We start from the raw sequence: 20,028 nt of genomic DNA on the forward strand, positions 1-20,028 counted from the left end.
CTTGGAAAGGGGTGGGAATTCAGACTTTCAATTTTCACCATATGAAGTTTGACACGTTTATAAAATATCCAAGTGAAACTCTTGATACATAGTTATTCAGAATACAGGATGGAGTCTGTACATACAAATTTGATACTCATTAGCATAAGGATACCATTTAAAAACATGAAACTAAATACTATTACCTGCAGAATTACTGAGAACCAGAAAGAAGAAATTTGAAGAGTAAGTGCTAAAGCATCCAAAGCCTGGGGAAATGGGAAAGAAGCAGCAAATAAAAGACTCCATGAAGTTGAATGAGAACTAAGCAAACAGTATCTAGGAAGAAGAATGTTTCAAGACAAGAATGATTGATCCAGTGCTGTCAGGGAAGATGATGACTGATTTGACCTGTCTTAAACACAGATATCTCTAGAGGCACTATCTAAAGCTGATTTGGGGTGTAAGGGGCAGAAGTGTATTTGGATCAGGTATAGGGGATAAACAGGAAGATAGATATTAATGACAGTGAAAACACTTTTTTTTTGCCTCAAATTCTATTTTTTAAAGCAACAGCAATTCTTTTTTATTACTATCAGTGTTTTACAGCATTTCCTATCCTTTCACCTTTCGATCTTTGTGTATACTTATGACACACAAACAGCATAGAGCTGAATATCCTTTAAATCTAATCCATAACTGTCTTTCTAACTGAAAGTTAATCCATTCAACATTTCTTAGCAATATATTGGATTGATTTCTGTCTTCTTAATTTGTGCTTGATTTTATTTTTGTTCATATTTTTAAAAATTGGAGATTATAGCACATGAAGGTTTATACACACACACAGACTTTAAAATACAGTTGATTTAGAAATGAAAATGAGAACAAGAAACTAAGTATGGAAAAAATTCAAGCTTTCCAAAAACACTGTATTTAAAAAAAAATCTTTTGGTAAATATCTGAGACTTTACTTAAAGAGCATAATCATTTATACCCAGGTTGGTACCTACAAACCCACCAAGGCCAAAACATAAATCTCAGATGCAGGCAAACCATTTGCAGATTCTCCAGATAGAATTCCTTCCGTTTCTCAGGAATTAAACACTATATATATTAAATATATATATATATATATATTGTGGATGAAGCACAAGCTGGAATCAAGATTGCCAGGCATACAACACAGTGACTCAACATATTTATGGATTTTATTCCATTTAAAGTTATTACAAAACAGTGGCTATATTCTTATACATTATAATGTATAATGTAGCTTATCAATTTTGTACATAGGAGTATGTTTTCCCTAGGGATTTCCCTATGGCTCAGATGGTAAGTAATCTGCCTGCAGTGCAGGAGACCCGGGTTCAATCCCTGGGTCAGGAAGATCCCCTGGAGAAGGAAATGGCAACCCATTCCAGTATTCTTTCCTGGAGAATTCCATAGACGGAGGCTGGCGGGCTACATCTATAGGGACACAAAGAATTGGACACAACTAAGCTTGAAGCTCAACGTTCAGAAAACTAAGATCATGGCATCTGGTCGCATCACTTCATGGGAAATAGATGGGGAAACAGTGGAAACAGTGTCAGACTTGATTTTTTTGGGCTCCAAAATCACTGCAGATGCTGATTGCAGCCAGGAAATTAAAAGACGCTTACTCCTTGGAAGGAAAGTTATGACCAACCTAGATAGTATATTAAAAAGCAGAGACATTACTTTGCCAACCAAGGTCCGTCTAGTCAAGGCTATGGTTTTTCTCGTGGTCATGTATGGATGTGAGAGTTGGACTGTGAAGAAAGCTGATCACCAAAGAATTGATGCTTTTGAACTGTGGTGTTGGAGAAGACTCTTGAGAGTCCCTTGGACTGCAAGGAGATCCAACCAGTCCATTCTAAAGGAGATCAATCCTGGGTGTTCATTGGAAGGACTGATGCTAAAGCTGAAACTCCAGTACTTTGGCCACCTCATGCGACGAGTTGACTCACTGGAAAAGACTCTGATGCTGGGAGGGATTGGGGGCAGGAGGAGAAGGGGATGACAGAGAATGAGATGGCTGGATGGCATCACCGACTCGATGGACGTGAGTTTGAGTGAACTCCGGGAGTTGGTGATGGACAGGGAGGCCTGGTGTGCTGTGATTCATGGGGTCGCAAAGAGTCGGACACAACTGAGCAACTGAACTGAACTGAAAGCAACTTAACACACACACACGTTTTTCCTAATCTCATACCCCTATCTCCCCTACCCGGCCCCTTCCCTCTAATTCTTTGTTAATTTTATGCAATGTAAAATTTATCTCTTTGGGATATAATGAATTAGGAATGTGCCCATGGTATGGTATTAAGTAAAATGAGTAACATGAAGAGTGGCAGATATGATGCAATTCAAACTGCATATGGGAGAATATTTACTTTTTGGCAATGGAAGATACTAATGGTTGACCAGATCACTGTCTTTAAGAGGGCTCCGTTTTCAAATGAATTACATGTATTTTTGTAGCTGTGAACCATATCCTCTAAGCTTCTTTCCTTTTGAAAGTAGAGTGCTATATTTTTTCCCTTTGCACACAGCAACACATTTGCCCAGTTAACAATAAAAATTACTGATATTATCAGGGGATCACAGTGTAATCTATAGTTTATTCCAAGACTTTATATATTTCTTTAATAGTTCTCGTAGGATATAGTCCAAGGTGCCAAACCAAAGATGCTAACATGAAATCTTTATTTAAAATGTGGTCACTTCTAAACAGACATTTCTCTAAAGAAGACATACGACTAGTAAACACATGAAAAGCTGCTCAACACTGCTTAACATTAGAGAAATGCAAATCAAAACTACAATGAGCTTTTGTCTCACACCAGTCAGAATGGCCATCATAAAAAAGTCTACAGACAATAAATGTTGGAGAGGGTGTGGAGAAAAGGGAACCCTCCTGCACTGTTGGTGGAAATGTAAATTGATACAGCCACTATGGAGAACAATGTGGAGATTCCTTAAAAAGGACGAACAAAACTATCGTAAGACCCAGCAATCCCACTCCTGGGCATACACCCTGAGGCAACCATACTTGAAAAAGACACATGTACCCCAATGTTCACTGCAGCACTATTTACAATAGCTAGGACATGGAAGCAACCTAGATGTCCATTGACAGATGAATGAATAAAGAATTTGTGGTACACATACACATAAGTGCATACTGGAATCTTACTCAGCTATAAAAAGGAACGCATGTGAGTCAGTTCTAATGAGGTGGATGAACCTAGAGCCTATTATACAGAGTGAAGTAAAAGACAAATATGGTATATTAATGCATATATATGGAATCTAGAAAGATGGTACTGATGATCCTACTGCAGAGCAGCAAAGGATATTCAGATATAAAGGACAGACTTTTGGACACAGCGGGGGAAGGAGAGGGTGTGATGATTTGAGAGAACAGCATTGAAACACATGCATTACCATATGTAAAAATAGATAGCCAGTGGGAATTTGCTGTATGATGCAGAGAACCCAAAGTCAGTGTGCTATGACAACCTTAGAGGGGCGGGATGGGGAAAAAAGGTGGGAGGGAGGGGACATATGTATACCCATGGCTAATTCATGTTGACGTATGGTAGAAACTATCACAATATTGTAATCATTATCCGATTAAAAATAAAAACGTGGTCACTTCTTTAACCATGAAAAAAAAATAAACATGCTAACTCTGACTTCAATAATCACTTTACATGACTTTGAGTCACTGAATTTTAAAACTGTATTGTATAGCATAGCATAATTTATTAAAAAGTTAAAAGTGGATCCCAGGAATTTAAATAAATAAAATAAAATATACCTCATGGGACTTTTAATTCTATGATGTCGGGAGGAGCATAAATTGTTAATTTTAATGTACTCAAATTAAACAACATGAAAAATCTTATAATTACTCTGAACATCCGTAGTGGAATACCCTAAGAACATTTTAAAGTTTAAAAGTATAAAGTTTTAAACAGTTCAAATTTTAAATGTTTAAGGAACTTTAAAACAAGTAAGCGTCTTTTAGTATTTGCAGTAGTATTATTGCTATTAAATTATTATAGGATAAACAATTCTGTTACTGTGCATAGGAATTTTTTATGTAAGTAAAAAGTGGTACAAATATAAAATCTAATAAATTAAAACCTTTAATCTTAAATGTGAACAAAAAATTATCAACATAAATTCATAATGTAATTTTCCTTAAAAAAATTTCCAAGCTCTTTCAATGGAAAAGGCCTATAGAAACAATAAGCAACTCAGTAGCAACTAGAACACTGACAAAGCTTAATTAACATCAGGACAGCTGGCAAAGAAGACAGTTAAGAATCCAACTCCATTATCACAAAACAAAGCAACGAAAGGTAGATAAAGTCAATAAACTGATAAACAGCACAAGTATCAAAAAGATGAGAGTATAATTCATCTGATACAGTTATGAGATCATAGTGATATTTTAATCAAAGTATAGCTGATGAACATTATATAAGGTGGAGATGTACCATATAGTGATTCACAATTTTTATAAAGATAATACTCCATTTATAATTATAAATAATATTGGCTATATTCCCCATATTATACACTATACCCTTGTAGCCTATAACACACATAATAGTTTGTACCTCTTAATCCCCTAACCTCATAATCTCCCCCATTCCTTCTCCCCACTGGAAACCACTAGTTTGTTCTCTGTATCTGTGAGTCCGTTTCTTGTTTTGTTATAATTCACTAGTTTGTTGTATGTTTTAGATTCCACATATAAGAAATATCATAGAGTATTTGTCTTTGTCTGATTTATTTCATGTAGTATAATGCCCTCCAGGTCTATCCAAGTTGCTGCAAATCACAAAACTCTGTTCTTTTTTTATGGCCATCCTGAAGGAGATCAGTCCTGGGTGTTCATCGGAAGGACTGACGTTGAGGCTGAAACTCCCAGTACTTTGGTCACCTGATGGGAAGAGCTGACTCATTTGAAAAGACCCTGATGCTGAGAAAGATTGAGAGCAGGAGAAGGGGACGACAGAGGATGAGATGGTTGGATGGCATCACTGACTCAATGGACATGGGTTTGGGTGAACTCCGGGAGTTGGTGATGGACAGGGAGGCCTGGCGTGCTGCGGTTCATGGGGTCGCAAAGAGTCGGACACAACTAAGCAACTGAACTGAACTGAACTGAGTATATCTATAAGTACCATACCTTCTTTATTCATTCATCTGTTGATGGACACTTAGGTTGCTATAGATTTGTAGTATAGTCTTAATTAGGGATTCTGATTCTTCCAACTTATTTTTTCTCAAGACTGCTTTGAGTCTTGAGAAATAATCATTTGGCACCTTTCGTGCTTCCAATTTATTCTACTTCTGTGATAAATGCCATTGGCATTTTTTGGTGGGTGGAGGGGGCTGCACTTGATCTTCATTGCTGTGCATGGGCTTTCTCTAGTTGCGAAGAGTGGGGACTAATACTCTCCAGTTGTGGTGTGTGGGTGTGTCATTGTGGTGGCTTCTTTTGTTGTGGAGCACTGGCTCTAGGGTGCGAGGGCTTCAGGAGCTGTGGCCCATGGGCTCAGAAGTTGCAGCTTGTGGGTTCCAGAGATCAGGCTCATTAGTTGTGCACAGTGGCTTAGCTGCCCCACAGCATGTGGAATTTTCCTGGACCAGGGATCAAAACCCGTGTTCCCTGCATTGGCAGGCAGATTCTTTACCACTGGAATACCACAGAAGTTTGTCATTGATATTTAGACAGGGATTTCATTGAATCTGTTCATTGTCTTGGACAGTATGTTCACTTTAACAGTATTAATTCTTCCAATTCAAGAACATGGTATATCTCTCCATCTGTCTCTGTCATCTTCAATTTCTTTCATCAGTTTCTGACAGTTTTCCAAGTACAGGTCTTTCACCTCTATAGGCAGGTTTATTCACAGGTATTTTATAATTTTTAATGTAATTGTAAATGGGATGGTTTCCTTAATTTCTCTTTCTGATAGTTTGTTGATAGTATGCAACTGATATCTATATATATATTAATTTTGTATCCTGCAACTCTACCAAATTTATTGATGAGCTCTAGCAGTTTTGATCATACTGATAATTTTTAAATAAAACAAAGAAACCAAAAAGACTCCTCACTGCTCACCAAAGAAGGATGTAGACAACCAGCTCATTACTTTGGAAACAGTAAAGAAAAACAAAGAATTAAGCATTTATTCCTTTTCCTGTTAGAACTCTATCTCAGGATAAACAGTCAATTAAAGGAAATTCTCTTTACAGATGTAATCTACTAAATTAAGAAAGAATTATGAAAACAGAGTTATCACTATTTTGAAGCCCCATGTGAACCAAAAGCTACAAGTAATGATTGTCAATAGCTAACACCAACAAAAAGAAAAGAATCAAGCATTATGTGCCTCATGGTGTAGTTTTCAAAACAATATATGACATATTCTTTCAGAAATGTGAACCTCAGTCTGTTCAAGCTTCTGTATCAAAATCACAATTAAAGAAAATTCAGGACCAGAAAATGGCTGGATTACCATGGGGATGCAATCAGCAAAATCCAGAACGTGAGACACTATACAGAGCAAACAATCTAGTTTCTACAACAATAAAGTTCAAAGGAAAAAAAACAACAGTATGAACCTATATACTAAAAGAGACATATCAACATATTGCAATGCTTGGAACTTTTAAGGATCCTGATTGTTTTTTTTTTAAGTGAGGAATGAGAAAATTTGAACACCAACTAGATATTTAATATTAAGGAATTTTACCAACAATTTTAGTATGATAATGGTACTGGGTTATTTATGTGTTAAAATAGATGTCCTTTTCTTTTTAATAACATATACAAGAATACTTACAGATAAAAAAATATGAATAATATGATTAGGAGTTTGCTTCAAAATAATCCAATGGGAGGTAAAGATATGAGTGGAGTCAAGATGAAATAAAATTGGCTACAAGATGATTAAGTAGCTAATGCATAGGTAGATAATGGGTACATGGTGTTTCATTATACAAGTTGCTCTATTTTTGCATATGTCTGAAGTTTTCCAAATTAAAAGTTTTTCTTTAATCTGCCTTCCAGAAAAACTATAATAAAATCAGTTACACTTGTCTGAAAATGTCAGATTCAATTTATGAATCTCCCAAATGTATTTCCATTTTCACACAAAGCTAAGGCCTTAAAGCAAAAGAATTATACTGATGGTATATTTAAGAAATCAGCAAGTCAGTGAAAATGTTTCCTTATTTTGTGAAGAGAAGGATTCCCAGCAAACTTAAAATCAAGAAAGACACATAAAGAACCAACCATTTCAGCTTACTTTTTAAGTAAGCATTGGGTTTGAGCATGATCTGGTAATATAATAGACAACTCCTGGTTCACCTTTGTCATTGATTACCTGCCTGTTACCAAGAGTAAGATGGGTTTTCAACTATGTCCATTTACTACATGGCTGTCTTACCAAATTTAAAATCTATATTTTATAAGTCTTCAAAATATTTTGAAGTTCATCAAAAGATAAATAAAAGCTGTTTGAAAATTCAAGTCTTTTATCAGACACCTAAACGTTTTCCACAAATAACAAAGCAGCAAACTTTAAAAACAATTTAGAACTGCTTTAATATTATTTAGACACTTACAGAAAAGCAGACTTACATACCTTGCCTGGACTGCGAAGCTGCTACAGGAACTTCTTGGTTTGGCTCAAAAGGAAGCTCAGGTGTTAAGTTTTCAAACTGCTCTTTACTAATGAGATTTAGCTTCTTAAAGTTCTCAACTTCTTGCTAAAGTAGAATGGAGGAATCTAATTACTAAACTGGCTAAGAGAGTAACCAACAGACAATAATTGATATCAATCTCAAAAAAATGAGTTTTAAAAACTGGAATTGATTGCAACAAAATAAAAAAAGATGTTCCAATAAAGAATCTAGCATTATACTTAAAAATAATTAATATTCAGAGACTAAAGGTGGCATCAAGAACCCTAAAATGTTATGAACATTTTATAATTAAAACATATTATAAGAACATACATTCTTATCATTAATTAGTTATCAAGCATTGAGACACAAAACCATTAAGGTATTAGAGAGGTTACAAAGTAACCTAATACACATTCTCTATCCTTAAGGAATTTACCAGTCAGATGGAAAGAAAGAAATGTACAAATAAAAATAATATTAGGCAGTATATGAAAAGTGTAATATTTGGTATAAGAATTGAGATCATAGGGGAGGCATCACAGAGGAGATGAGACAAAAGAAGCTCCTTAAATGAGAATTTAGAGAAAGGGAAAAGAATCCTAAATTATGTACTATGAGCACAGATGAGAAGCTTGGAATAAACAGTCATTTATTAGAAGATAATTCAATAAATGAGAATTTATTTAGAACTAGTGGCAAAAAGCCCTGATAAGGGCATTACTTCATGGGAAATAGATGGGGAAACAATGGAAACAGTGTCAGACTTTATTTTGGGGGGCTCCAAAATCACTGCAGATGCTGATTGCAGCCATGAAATTAAAAGACGCTTACTCCTTGGAAGGAAAGTTATGACCAACCTAGATAGTATATTAAAAAGCAGAGACATTACTTTGCCAACCAAGGTCTGTCTAGTCAAGGCTATGGTTTTTCCTGTGGTCATGTATGGATGTGAGAGTTGGACTGCGAAGAAAGCTGATCGCCGAAGAATTGATGCTTTTGAACTGTGGTGTTGGAGCAGACTCTTGAGAGTCCCTTGGACTGCAAGGAGATCCAACCAGTCCATACTAAAGGAGATCAATCCTGGAAGTTCATTGGAAGGACTGATGCTAAAGCTGAAACTCCAATACTTTAGCCACCTCATGAGACGAGTTGACTCACTGGAAAAGACTCTGATGCTGGGAAGGATTGCGGGCAGGAGGAGAAGGGGATGACAGAGAATGAGATGGCTGGATGGCATCACCGACTCGATGGACATGAGTTTGCATGAACTCCGGGAGTTGGTGATGGACAGGGAGGCCTGGTGTGCTGTGATTCATGGGGTCGCAAAGAGTCGGACATGACTGAGCGACTGAACTGAAGGGAATTGGAGAAAGTTAGCAGACCTTTAATAATAGTCCAAGAAGTTTCTACCTCACTTTCTAATAGGGGAAACATACAATGGAAGATAAATCTAGATGGATCTGAAGATTCATTTCCAAACCCCTTATTTAAGTTTAGCAGCAAGGATGCTGAGTAGGTCTAAGTTGTTAGCTCTAAGGAAGAATGGGTCCATCCATGTCCCTAGGCTCCCATCTAATTTCTGTTACATAATTACTTAGATGTTCCTTGCCCTGAACTACAAATATGCAAAACATTACAAAGGTAAAGGCCATTCTCTACTGGAAGGTCATTTGGCCATAGTGCATAAAGACTATCCAAGCCTGGCTGAAGCCATGAAGGGATTGGGGAAGAGTTTAGGGGGCTGCTTACATTGTATTACGTCTGGTTATTTTCCCCCAATAAACCCTATATCATGTCTACATCACTCAGTGCTAATATGTCCATAACCTTTTACAACGTTAACATCTAAAAAGAATGGACACAAGTAAAAGACAAAATTATTTGTCTGGTGAATCAAATTAAACAATATCATTACAAAATAGTTGTGACATCTTGCTCTTAATAGCTAACCAAACAACCTTTTCCTTCTGTCTTCAAATATGAATAGCTACTTGCCAGTTCACACCATTTATGAAATCCAGTTAGCCTTTCAAAATAGGATCTATCTTTTTTCCATGAAAATGGTTTAAATGATTACTTCCCCCATACCAAAATTACTTTCCCAAAAGTCTTCAATAAACTCTTCAAGCTAATTCAGAGTCATTACTCTTCACTGGCCCTTATCTTGCTACAGAGCTTGCTATTAGCAACTCTCACTTCAGTGAACATTTATTGTATGTTTCTCACATGCCAAAAATGAATAAACACAGTTCTATTCTGATAGGGACACAAATTATATGTTTCTCTTTTGCTTTTAATTTTTAAAATTAACTAAGGTATAACACACCCAAATTTATATATACATATACACATTATTGAGGACATAAATCATAAGTTTATATCTCAATGAGGGGTCAAAAGTGAATGAAGCTGTGGGACCACCATTTGGGTAAAGGCATAACCAAGCACCCTAGAAGTACCCTTCAGGCACCTTCCTATTACTACCCTCTTTCTTCCTAAAGATAGCCAATACTCTGACTTTAATTCTATAGATTCATTTGCCTCTTTCAATTTTATAAAAAAGTAATCATAACATATGGATTCTTTTACACAAAAATATCTTTGAGATTCACTTATAGTTTGTAACTCTACACCAGAGATCAGCAAACTACAGCCCCTAAAAGCCAAAGTTTGCTTTTGTTAAGTAGTTTTATTGGAACACAACCACACCTATTTGTTTATATACTGCATATGGCTGGCTCCAGTGCTACAACTGAAGGGTTGAGTAGTTGCCAGAGTCAATGTATGACACACCAAGCCTAAAATATTTACTACACAGCTCTTTACAGAAAAAACTTGTCCATCACTGCAATGATCAAACCATGATTTTTTAAAAATCCATTCTACTGTTGATGAGCATTCAGGTCCTTTTCAGACTGTAGTCTATAAAAAATGTTACCATAACTATGTTTTTACAGAACACTTACTTTGGTCAACGTATTTTTTCCCTCTTTTTAAAAAATTCTTAGAGGCATCTAGTTGATTTACAATGTTGTATTACTTTCAGGTGTACAGTAAGTGAATCAGTTATACATATATTCACTTTTTAAAGATTCTTTTCCCATGTAGGTCATTACAGAGTATTGAGTAGAGTTTCCTATGCTATGCTGCTGCTGCTGCATTGCGTCAGTCATGTCTGACTCTGTGCGACCCCATAGACGGCAGCCCACCAGGCTCTGCCATCCCTGGGATTCTCCAGGCAAGAACACTGGAGTGGGGTGCCAATTCCTTCTCTAGTGCATAAAAGTGAAAAGTGAAAGTGAAGTCGCTCAGTCGTGTCCGACTCTTAGCGACCCCATGGACTGTAGCCTACTAGGCTCCTCTGTCCATGGGATTCTCCAGGCAAGAGTACTGGAGTGGGTTGCCATTGCCTTCTCCGTTCCTATGCTATACAGCAGGTTATTATTAGTTATCTGTTTTATATATAGTAGTCTATATGTCAGACCCAATCTCCCAGTTTCTCTCTCCCCCTGCCCTATCTCCTGGTAACCATAAGTTTGTTTTCTGTATCTGAGTCTCTTAAAATATAGGTTTCTTTCTTTTCTCTCTCTCTTCTTTTTGGCTGCATAACATGGCATGCAGGATCTTAGTTCCCAGATCAGGAATCGAATCCATGCCTCCTGCAGCATAAGTGTGGAGTCTTAACCACTGGACCACCAGGTTAGTCCCTTTCTTTTTCTTTTAAACTAAAGTATAATTGACATTTATTTTGTGATTGTGAGAGCTGGACCATAAAGAAGGCAGAGCACCAAAGAACTGATGCCTTTGAATCGTGATGCTGGAGAAGACTCCTGAGAGTCCCCTGGGCTGCAAGGAGATCAAACCACTCAATCTTAAGGGAAATCTACCCCGAATACTCATTAGAAGGACTGATGCTAAAGCTGAAGCTCCACTATTTTGGTCACCTGATGCGAACGACTGACTCATTGGAAAAGTCCCTGATGCTAGAAATGATTGAGTCCAGAAAGAGAAGAGGGCATCAGAGGATGAGATGGCTGGATGGCATCACCAATGCAATGGACATGAACTTGGGCAAACTTTGGAAGATGGCGCAGGATACGGAAGTCTGGCATGCTACAGTCCATGGGGTTGCAAGGAGTCTGATACAACGGGGCAATTGAACAGCAATAATTGATACATAATATGCTATATTATAAGGGCTATCCCCAGGGGCTCAACTGTAAAGAATCTACCCGCAGTGCAAGAGACTTGCAGAATACGCCAGTTCCATTCCTGGGTCGGGAAGATCCCCTGGAGTAGGAAATGGCAACCAACTCCAGTATCCTTGCCTGGAGAATCCCATGGACAAAGGCGCCTGGTGGGCTAGAGTCCATGGGGTCACAAAGAGTCGGACACAACTGAGCAACTAAACAACAGCAAGAACAATTCTGTGTGATAGGGGTACAACACAGTGGTGCACCATTTTTAAAGGTTATATTCCATTTATAGTTATTATATTGCTTCTCGGCCTTTTGGCTAAGATCAAGTATAGTTATTATAATACATTGGTTACATTCCTTGGATATATACAAGCTACCAAAGATAAGGTAGCTTATCCTAAACTTAATAGTTTGTAATTCTCACTAACCCACCTTTATATTGCCGATCCCGCCTTTCCTCTCATGCTGGTAACCACTAGTTTGTTCTCTATATCCGTGAGAATGTTTCTTTTTTATACTCTCTAGTTTGCTGTGTTTTTCAGATTTCACATATAAATGAGATCATACTTCCTCTGACTTACTTCATTTAGCATAATGCTAAGTCCATCCACATTGCCGCAAATGGCAAAATTTTGTTCTTTTTGTTCCTGAATAGTATTCCATTGTGTCTGTGTGTGCACATAAACACATATAAATACATACACCACATCTTTTTTTTTCTGTTTTTATTTTTTTAATTAATTTTTATTGGAGGCTAATTACAATATTATATTGGTTGGTTTTGCCATACATTGACATGAATCCGCCCCAGGTGTACATGTGTTCCCCTTCTTGAACCCCCCTCCCACCTCCCTCCTCCCCTTATCCTCCCTCTGGGTCATCCCCATGCACCAGCACCGAGCATCCTGTATCATGCGTCAAACCTGGAGTGGTGATTCGTTTCACATATGATAATATACATGCTTCAGTGCCATTCTCCCAAATCATCCCACCCTCACCCTCTCCCACAGAGTCCCAAAGACTGTTCTATACATCTGTGTCTCTTTTGCTGTCTCGTATACAGGGTTATCATTACCATCTTTCTAAATTCCATATATATGTGTTAGTATACTGTATTGGTGTTTTTCTTTCTGGCTTACTTCACTCTGTATAATTGGCTCCAGTTTCATCCACCTCATTAGAACTGATTCAAATGTATTCTTTTTAATGGCTGAGTAATACTCCATTGTGTATATGTACCAAAGCTTTCTTATCCATTCATCTGCAGATGGACATCTAGGTTGCTTCCATATCCTCGCTATTATAAACAGTGCTGCAATGAACATTGGAGTACATGTGTCTCTTTCAATTCTGGTTTCCTCAGTGTGTATGCCCAGGAGTGCGATTGCTGGATCATATGGCAGTTCTATTTCCAGTTTTTTAAGGAATCTCCACATTGTTCTCCATAGTGGCAGTACTAGTTGGCATTCCCACCAACAGTGTAAGAGGATTCCCTTCTCTCCACATGCTCTCCAGCATTTACTGCATGTAGACTTTTGGATAGTAGCCATTCTGACTGGCATACACCACATCTTTATCCACTCATCTGTTGATGCACATTTTGGATGCTTCTATATTTTGGCAATTGTAAATATTGCTGCTATGAATATTGGGGTGTGTGTATCTTGTTAAATTGAGTGTTTTTGTTGTTTTCTCAGATATACACCCAGGACTGGAATTGTCAAGTCACGCGGTGGTTCTTTTAGATTTTTGAGAAACCTCCATACTGCTTTGCACAGTGGCTGTACCAATCTACATTCCAACCAACAGCGTAGGAGGGTTCCCTTTTCTCCATACCCTCACCAACATTTGTTATTTGTGTTCTTTTGGATGAGCGTCATTTTGACAGATGTGAGGTGATATCCCATTGTGGTTTTGATTTGCATTTCCCTGATAATTAATCATGCTGAGCATCTTTTCATGTGCCCGTTGGCCACCTGTCCTCTTGGGGAAAATGTCTATTCAGTTCTTTGACCCATTTTTTAACCTTTTTGTTTTTGTTATTGAGTTGTATGAGCTGTTTATACATGTTGGATATTAACCCTTTACTGGTCATATAATTTGCAAATTCTCTCTCTCAGTTGGTAGGTTGTCATTCCCTTTTGTTGATGATTTCCTTTGCTGTGCAAAAACTTTTTAAGTTTAATTAGTTTCCATTTATTTTTGCTTTTATTCCCTTTACTTTAGGAGATAGACCCCCCAAAAAATATATTCCTGTGATTTATGACAGCAGACATGACATCCATTTTTATTGAGTATTTACTACGAGTGGAATTGCTGAATTAGGTGGTGCACTTCAGCTTTAGTAGAAATTGGCAAATATGCTTTCATAATGGTTATGCATATTTATATTCCAACCAGCAATATGTAAGTTCATATTGCTCTACATCCTCATCAACACTTGGGATTGTCAGTTTTTAAAAATTTAGTCCTTTTGAAAAGGATGAAACTATGCATATAAACATTCTGAATGGACCTCAAGGCCATTATGATTGAAAAAAGTCAATCTCAAAGGGTAACATGCTATCAGTTCAGTTCAGTTCAGTCGCGTCCGACTCTTTGCGACCCCATGAATCACAGCACACCAGGCCTCCCTGTCCATCACCAACTCCTGGAGTTCACTCAAACCCATGTCCATCGAGTCGGTGATGCCATCCAGCCATCTCATTCTCTGTCATCCCCTTCTCCTCCTGCCCCCAATCCCTCCCAGCATCAGAGTCTTTTCCAGTGAGTCAACTTCGTCGCATGAGGTGGCCAAAGTATTGGAGTTTCAGCTTTAGCATCAGTCCTTCCAATGAACACCCAGGACTGATCTCCTTTAGAATGGACTGGCTGGATCTCCTTGCTGTCCAAGGGACTCTCAAGAGTCTTCTCCAACACCACGGTTCAAAAGCATCAATTCTTCAGCGATCAGCTTTCTTCACAGTCCAACTCTCACATCCATACATGACCACTGGAAAAACCATAGCCTTTCCATTTACGTAACATTCTCAAAATGACAACGTTGCAGAGATAGAGAACAGATTAGTGGCTACCAAGGATTAGGAATAGCAGAAGGGAGGCAGATGGGTATAAGTTTAATAGCAGAAGGGAGATCTTTCTTTTTTGAACACAAGGGAGATCTTTGTGCTGAAAAAACAATTCAGTGCCTTGACTTTGAGGGCAGTTATGTGAATCAACATGTGATAAAATGACACAGAATTACACATACATATTATCATTGTGATAATGAACATCAATTTCCTGGTTTTAATATTGTGCTTTAATTATGGTTTATCTAAGATATTAGATTTAATTATCTAAGATGATAACCTTTCAAGGTTATCTGGATGAAGTATACAGTGGGCCTCTCTGAACTATTTTTCCAACTTCTTATGAATCTATAATTATCCCCCAAAACTTAAAATTTTAAATATTTAGCCACTCTGGTAGATATGTTATCTGACTGTAGTTTTAATTTGTATTTCTCTGATGACTAATAATGATGAAAACCTTTTTACAAGTTATTTGGATAGCTTTTTTTTGTGGTAGGACTATTCAATTCTCCTGCTCATTTTCCTATACAGTTGTCCTTCTCACTGACTTTTAAGAGTTCTTTGCAAGATGTTGTAAATGGCTTTTCCCTCACTCTGAACCTTGCCTTTTTCACTCTCTTATGGTGTCTTTTATAAGAGACAAAAAGTTAAATGCAGTACATTTTATCAATCATTAGCACCATTGAGTTATATCCTGGTTAGTAAATCTTTCTGTACCAAAAGATCATGAAAATAGTATCTTAATCTTCAATTCTCACAAAGCCTGGAACATAACTGGCTATTAATGAATATTTGTTGAAAAAAAAATAAATGCTGTCCCTTTGGTTCAGCACTTCATTTCATCCCTGGATTACAATTAATGAATTTTAACTCATACTCTGTTCTCCCCTACTCTGACCTAAACTAATGCCTCTGTGAGATTAAAACCTTATTAAGCCATATTTTGATCATACTACTTTTCTTTATAAGAAGTGCAATCGCTCCTTATTCTAAATTTCTACATAGCTTTTAAGACACTTCACAATCTACTCCCATCCCATCTACCCAATCTTTAGCTTCAGCACATTAAAACAACATTGATATTAACTTACAGAAATTTGATTTTACTGGTTCAACAACAAAAACTTTTTTCAAATTATTATTTTTTAATGCAACAACCATTCTACTCAAAGAACATATGCATGCACTAGAGAACTTAAGCCCTAAAATATTACCTCACATAAAGAAAAACCCAACAAAAGGATATATACATTTTAATACTGTCTTGACTCTAAAGGAGATCAATCCTGGGTGTTCATTGGAAGGACTGATGCTAAAGCTGAAACTCCAATACTTTGGCCACCTCATGCAACGAGTTGACTCACTGGAAAAGACTCTGATGCTGGGAAAGGTTGGGGGCGGGAGGAAAAGGGGACGACAGAGAATGAGATGGCTGGATGGCATCACCGACTCGATGGACATGAGTTTGAGTGAACTCCGGGAGTTGGGGATGGACAGGGAGGCCTGGTGTGCTGTGATTCATGGGGTTGTGGAGAGTCGGACATGACTGAGTGACTGAACTGAACTGAACTGACCATGAAAAGATAAAGTGTCCAGGGAATCCCCTGGTGGTTCAGTGGTTAGGATTCTGCACTACCACTGCTGGGAGCCCTGGTAGGATCCTTGGTTAGGAGAATACTATAAGCCATGCAGTGCAGCCAAAAAGAGGATTAAAAGGTAAAGTGTCCATCCTAACAAGTATAGTTTCACTGAGCACCATCACCATGCTTTTTTTTAAACAAGTTGAGAACCATAGAGAAACACTAATTAAATCTAAAAATCAGCTCTTAGGAAAAAGACGACCATGAACAGAAAAAGCCACCAAGTTAGAATCTTCATATATTTGCTTAAGTGCTTCCAACAGTGAAACACTTGAATATTTTATAAATATGATCTGGCTACATTATTATACACATAATAACTTTACATATGCATATTATGATATGAGGTTGTGCTTAAAACCACATACGTACTTTGCTGCTGCTGCTGCTGCTGCTGCTAAGTCACTTCAGTCGTGTCCGTACTTTACAACTGGTTAAAGGGAATTTTAAGAGTATTTTGGCCATACTCAATTTTCAACTTAAAAAGGACTCTAGAACCAATTCCCAAATAATTTTTACTTCACTGCATTAGAGAAGACACAGTTATGTCTTCTTAGACCAATCAATCAAACGGTTGAGCAACTTTTCTTTACTCAAGAAAGTCATTTAAAAATTACAAACTATATTTTTCATAAATTATCTTTTATCAAGATATTTAAAAAGTACATCTGTGTTATAGATCACTGCAATTCCATCAAAGAAGGAATAGGTCAGAATTTTATATGTAGAATTTTATAAACTACATATTTCATTGTAATAGCTAGCTTTAACATTATCTTTGAAGGAGATACTTTAGAAACTGCTTTGCTTTTCATTTATTGACATATATTATTTTAGTGTTCTTTGTCATTCTTCAATCCACTTTTCTAAAACACAAGATTTTCATCATCATTGTTCTTAGCAATAATCACAAGGTTTTAACATTTTCTTAAGAGATAGTTCACCCATTTCCAGCACCAGTGGCTACTTTCTGTCCTTACCTCTCTTTTCTCCGTTTTCCTGCTTCAAGTCAACTGGCTGCCTTTGCTAGCTGGACTACCTATTCTATTTTGATTTTGTACATTTCCAAATACTGCCTAAAAACCAAAACTAAGCTCTTGCCTGCATCAAGGGATGAAAAGTTTGATAGAAGTATAAGGGGGCAAAAATTTTCAACCACTGTTTTAGCAGTTGTAAAAACATTTCTCTGCCACAGAAATCTGAAAAGGAAATCAAGCAGAGTTCCAGGAAAAGGCAAGATATGAGTCAGTTGTAGGGCTGACTAGTCCACATCTTAAATTTAGCATACAAAAGAGGCTCCTATTCCAAGTTCAACAAACAGGGGAAACATAAAGGACTTTGGGTCTGTAAATGCCATGACAGCAGGGACTTTTTATTTAACTCAACACTGTATACAAGTGCCTACCAGTATACTTGACACCTCACAGGTACTCAGATATCTGTAATGAATGAACAAATGAATGGATGATTGAATGAAAAAGAAGACAGAAACTGAAGTTAAGAAGAATGTGTTCCACAGATTTGGGGAATAAACTTAGAGTTACCAGAGGGGAAGGATGGGGGAAGGGATAGTTAGGGAGTTGGGATGGGCATCTACACACTGCTATATTTAAAATGGATAACCAACAAGGACCTACCGCATAGCTCAAGGAACTGTGCTCAAAGCTATGTGGCAGCTTGTGTGAGAGGGGAACTTGGGGAAGAAAGGATACACGTATATGCATGGAGTGTCCTTTAGCTGTCCACCTGAAACTATCACAATATTGTTAATTAACTATACTCCAATAAAAAGTTTTTTTAAAAAAAGTATACTGTATGGTAACATTTAGATAAAGTTCAAAACCAGGCCAAAGGAAAAACAAAAAAAAAGATGATTGTAACAATTTAATCTAGCACCAACTGTAGTATCTGAGTTCCTATTGCACCATTCTTTAGAAAGACTGAATTCTGTCAGACTAACTTTATGATGTAAGAGTTATGATCTTCTGCTTCTTCATATGATAGAGGAGCTGATATAAGCCTATTTCTCCCAATGAAAATAAATGAAAACTGATATAAGACTTCTTAAGACATATCCAAAAATGGCTGCAGTAAAACTGAACTAAAGACATATATTAAAGGCCAACAGTGTTGGAAGATGATGACATATAGACCCAATTGAGAATGGAGACCCCTTGTTAACCACTCATCAACACCCAAGGGATCCAGTTGAGTTACACTTTAAAATTAGGACTTGCTATAGAGTGAGGCCCATACCCTACAGTAAGACTTACTCTAGATTCTCAAGCAGGGGTGTAACCCAATACTTGACAAGATATTGAGGGGGCACAGATTTAGAGGTTAAATTCTATCAAGTTAGAGGTTTTCCACAGATCTGACCTAACAAAGAGGAAAATCAAGCCAACAAAATTTTAAGTTGGGCAACCAGTAAGACAAAAGAATCAACATTCCTCAGAGGAAGATGACAATCCATAATCTCTACAGTATAAACAGATAATATCTACAATGTCTAGTAAAAAGACATGTTGCATTTAATAGTTAAAATGTAAAAAAAAAAAAAAAAATGGGCAATTGTAACACACAGTCAAGAAAATAACAGTCAATAGAAATTGTCTTCCAGATATTTCAAATGTTGGATTTTACAATAGGGACTTAAAAATAACTATTATAGAGTTATGTTTGAGGCACTAAAGGAAAAGATGATCTTAATGAGTGACGAGATAGGGAACTGCACCTAAAAAAGTAAGACTAGAACAAAAATGAAGCAGGGCAAAGGCTAATAGAGAACACAATGGTCATAGCAAATACCCTCTTCCAACAACACAAGAGAAGACTCTACACATGGACATCACCAGATGGTCAACACCGAAATCAGATTGATTATATTCTTTGCAGCCAAAGATGGTGAAGCTCTATACAGTTAGCAAAAACAAGACTGGGAGCTGACTGTGGCAGAGACGATGAACTTCTTATTGTCAAATTCAGACTTAAATAGAAGAAAGTAGGGAAAACCACTAGGTCATTCAGGTATGACATAAATCAAATTCCTTACGATTATGCAGTGGAAGCGACAAATAGAGTCAAGGGATTAGATCTGTTAGGCAGAGTACCTGAAGAGCTATGGACGGAGGTTCATGACACTGTATAGGAGACAGGGATCAAGACCATCCCAAAGGAAAAGAAATGCAAAAAGGCAAAATGTTTGTCTGAGGAGGCCTTACAAATAGCTGCAAATAGAAGAGAAGTGAAAAGGCAAAGGAGAAAAGGAAAGATAAACACATCTGAGGAGACGCCCGGCTCCGGCGGCGCAGGCGCAGACGCGGGAGACGCCTGGCTCCGGTGCAACCGCCCACGTGCAGAATCGTGGCTGAGATGAGCTACCCCGCACCCAGG

The 20,028-nt window shown here is 37.4% G+C and overlaps 1 protein-coding gene across 2 annotated transcripts in view; it reads right to left on the reverse strand.

Annotated features, from left to right (window-relative positions):
• The window catches only part of LARP1B (La ribonucleoprotein 1B), a 147,790-nt gene that overhangs the window by 46,165 nt on the left and 81,597 nt on the right, over positions 1-20,028 (reverse strand). For both annotated transcript variants that reach the window (XM_055404781.2, XM_055404783.2), the window contains exon 12: positions 7,680-7,803. In XM_055404781.2, coding sequence (XP_055260756.2) covers positions 7,680-7,803 — 124 coding nt within the window. The remainder of the gene's footprint in view (positions 1-7,679; positions 7,804-20,028) is intronic.

Source organism: Moschus berezovskii, chromosome 19 (assembly GCF_049115385.1).
Source record: "Moschus berezovskii isolate FMDL1 chromosome 19, NW_MosBer_1.0, whole genome shotgun sequence".
Lineage (NCBI taxonomy): Eukaryota > Metazoa > Chordata > Mammalia > Artiodactyla > Moschidae > Moschus > Moschus berezovskii.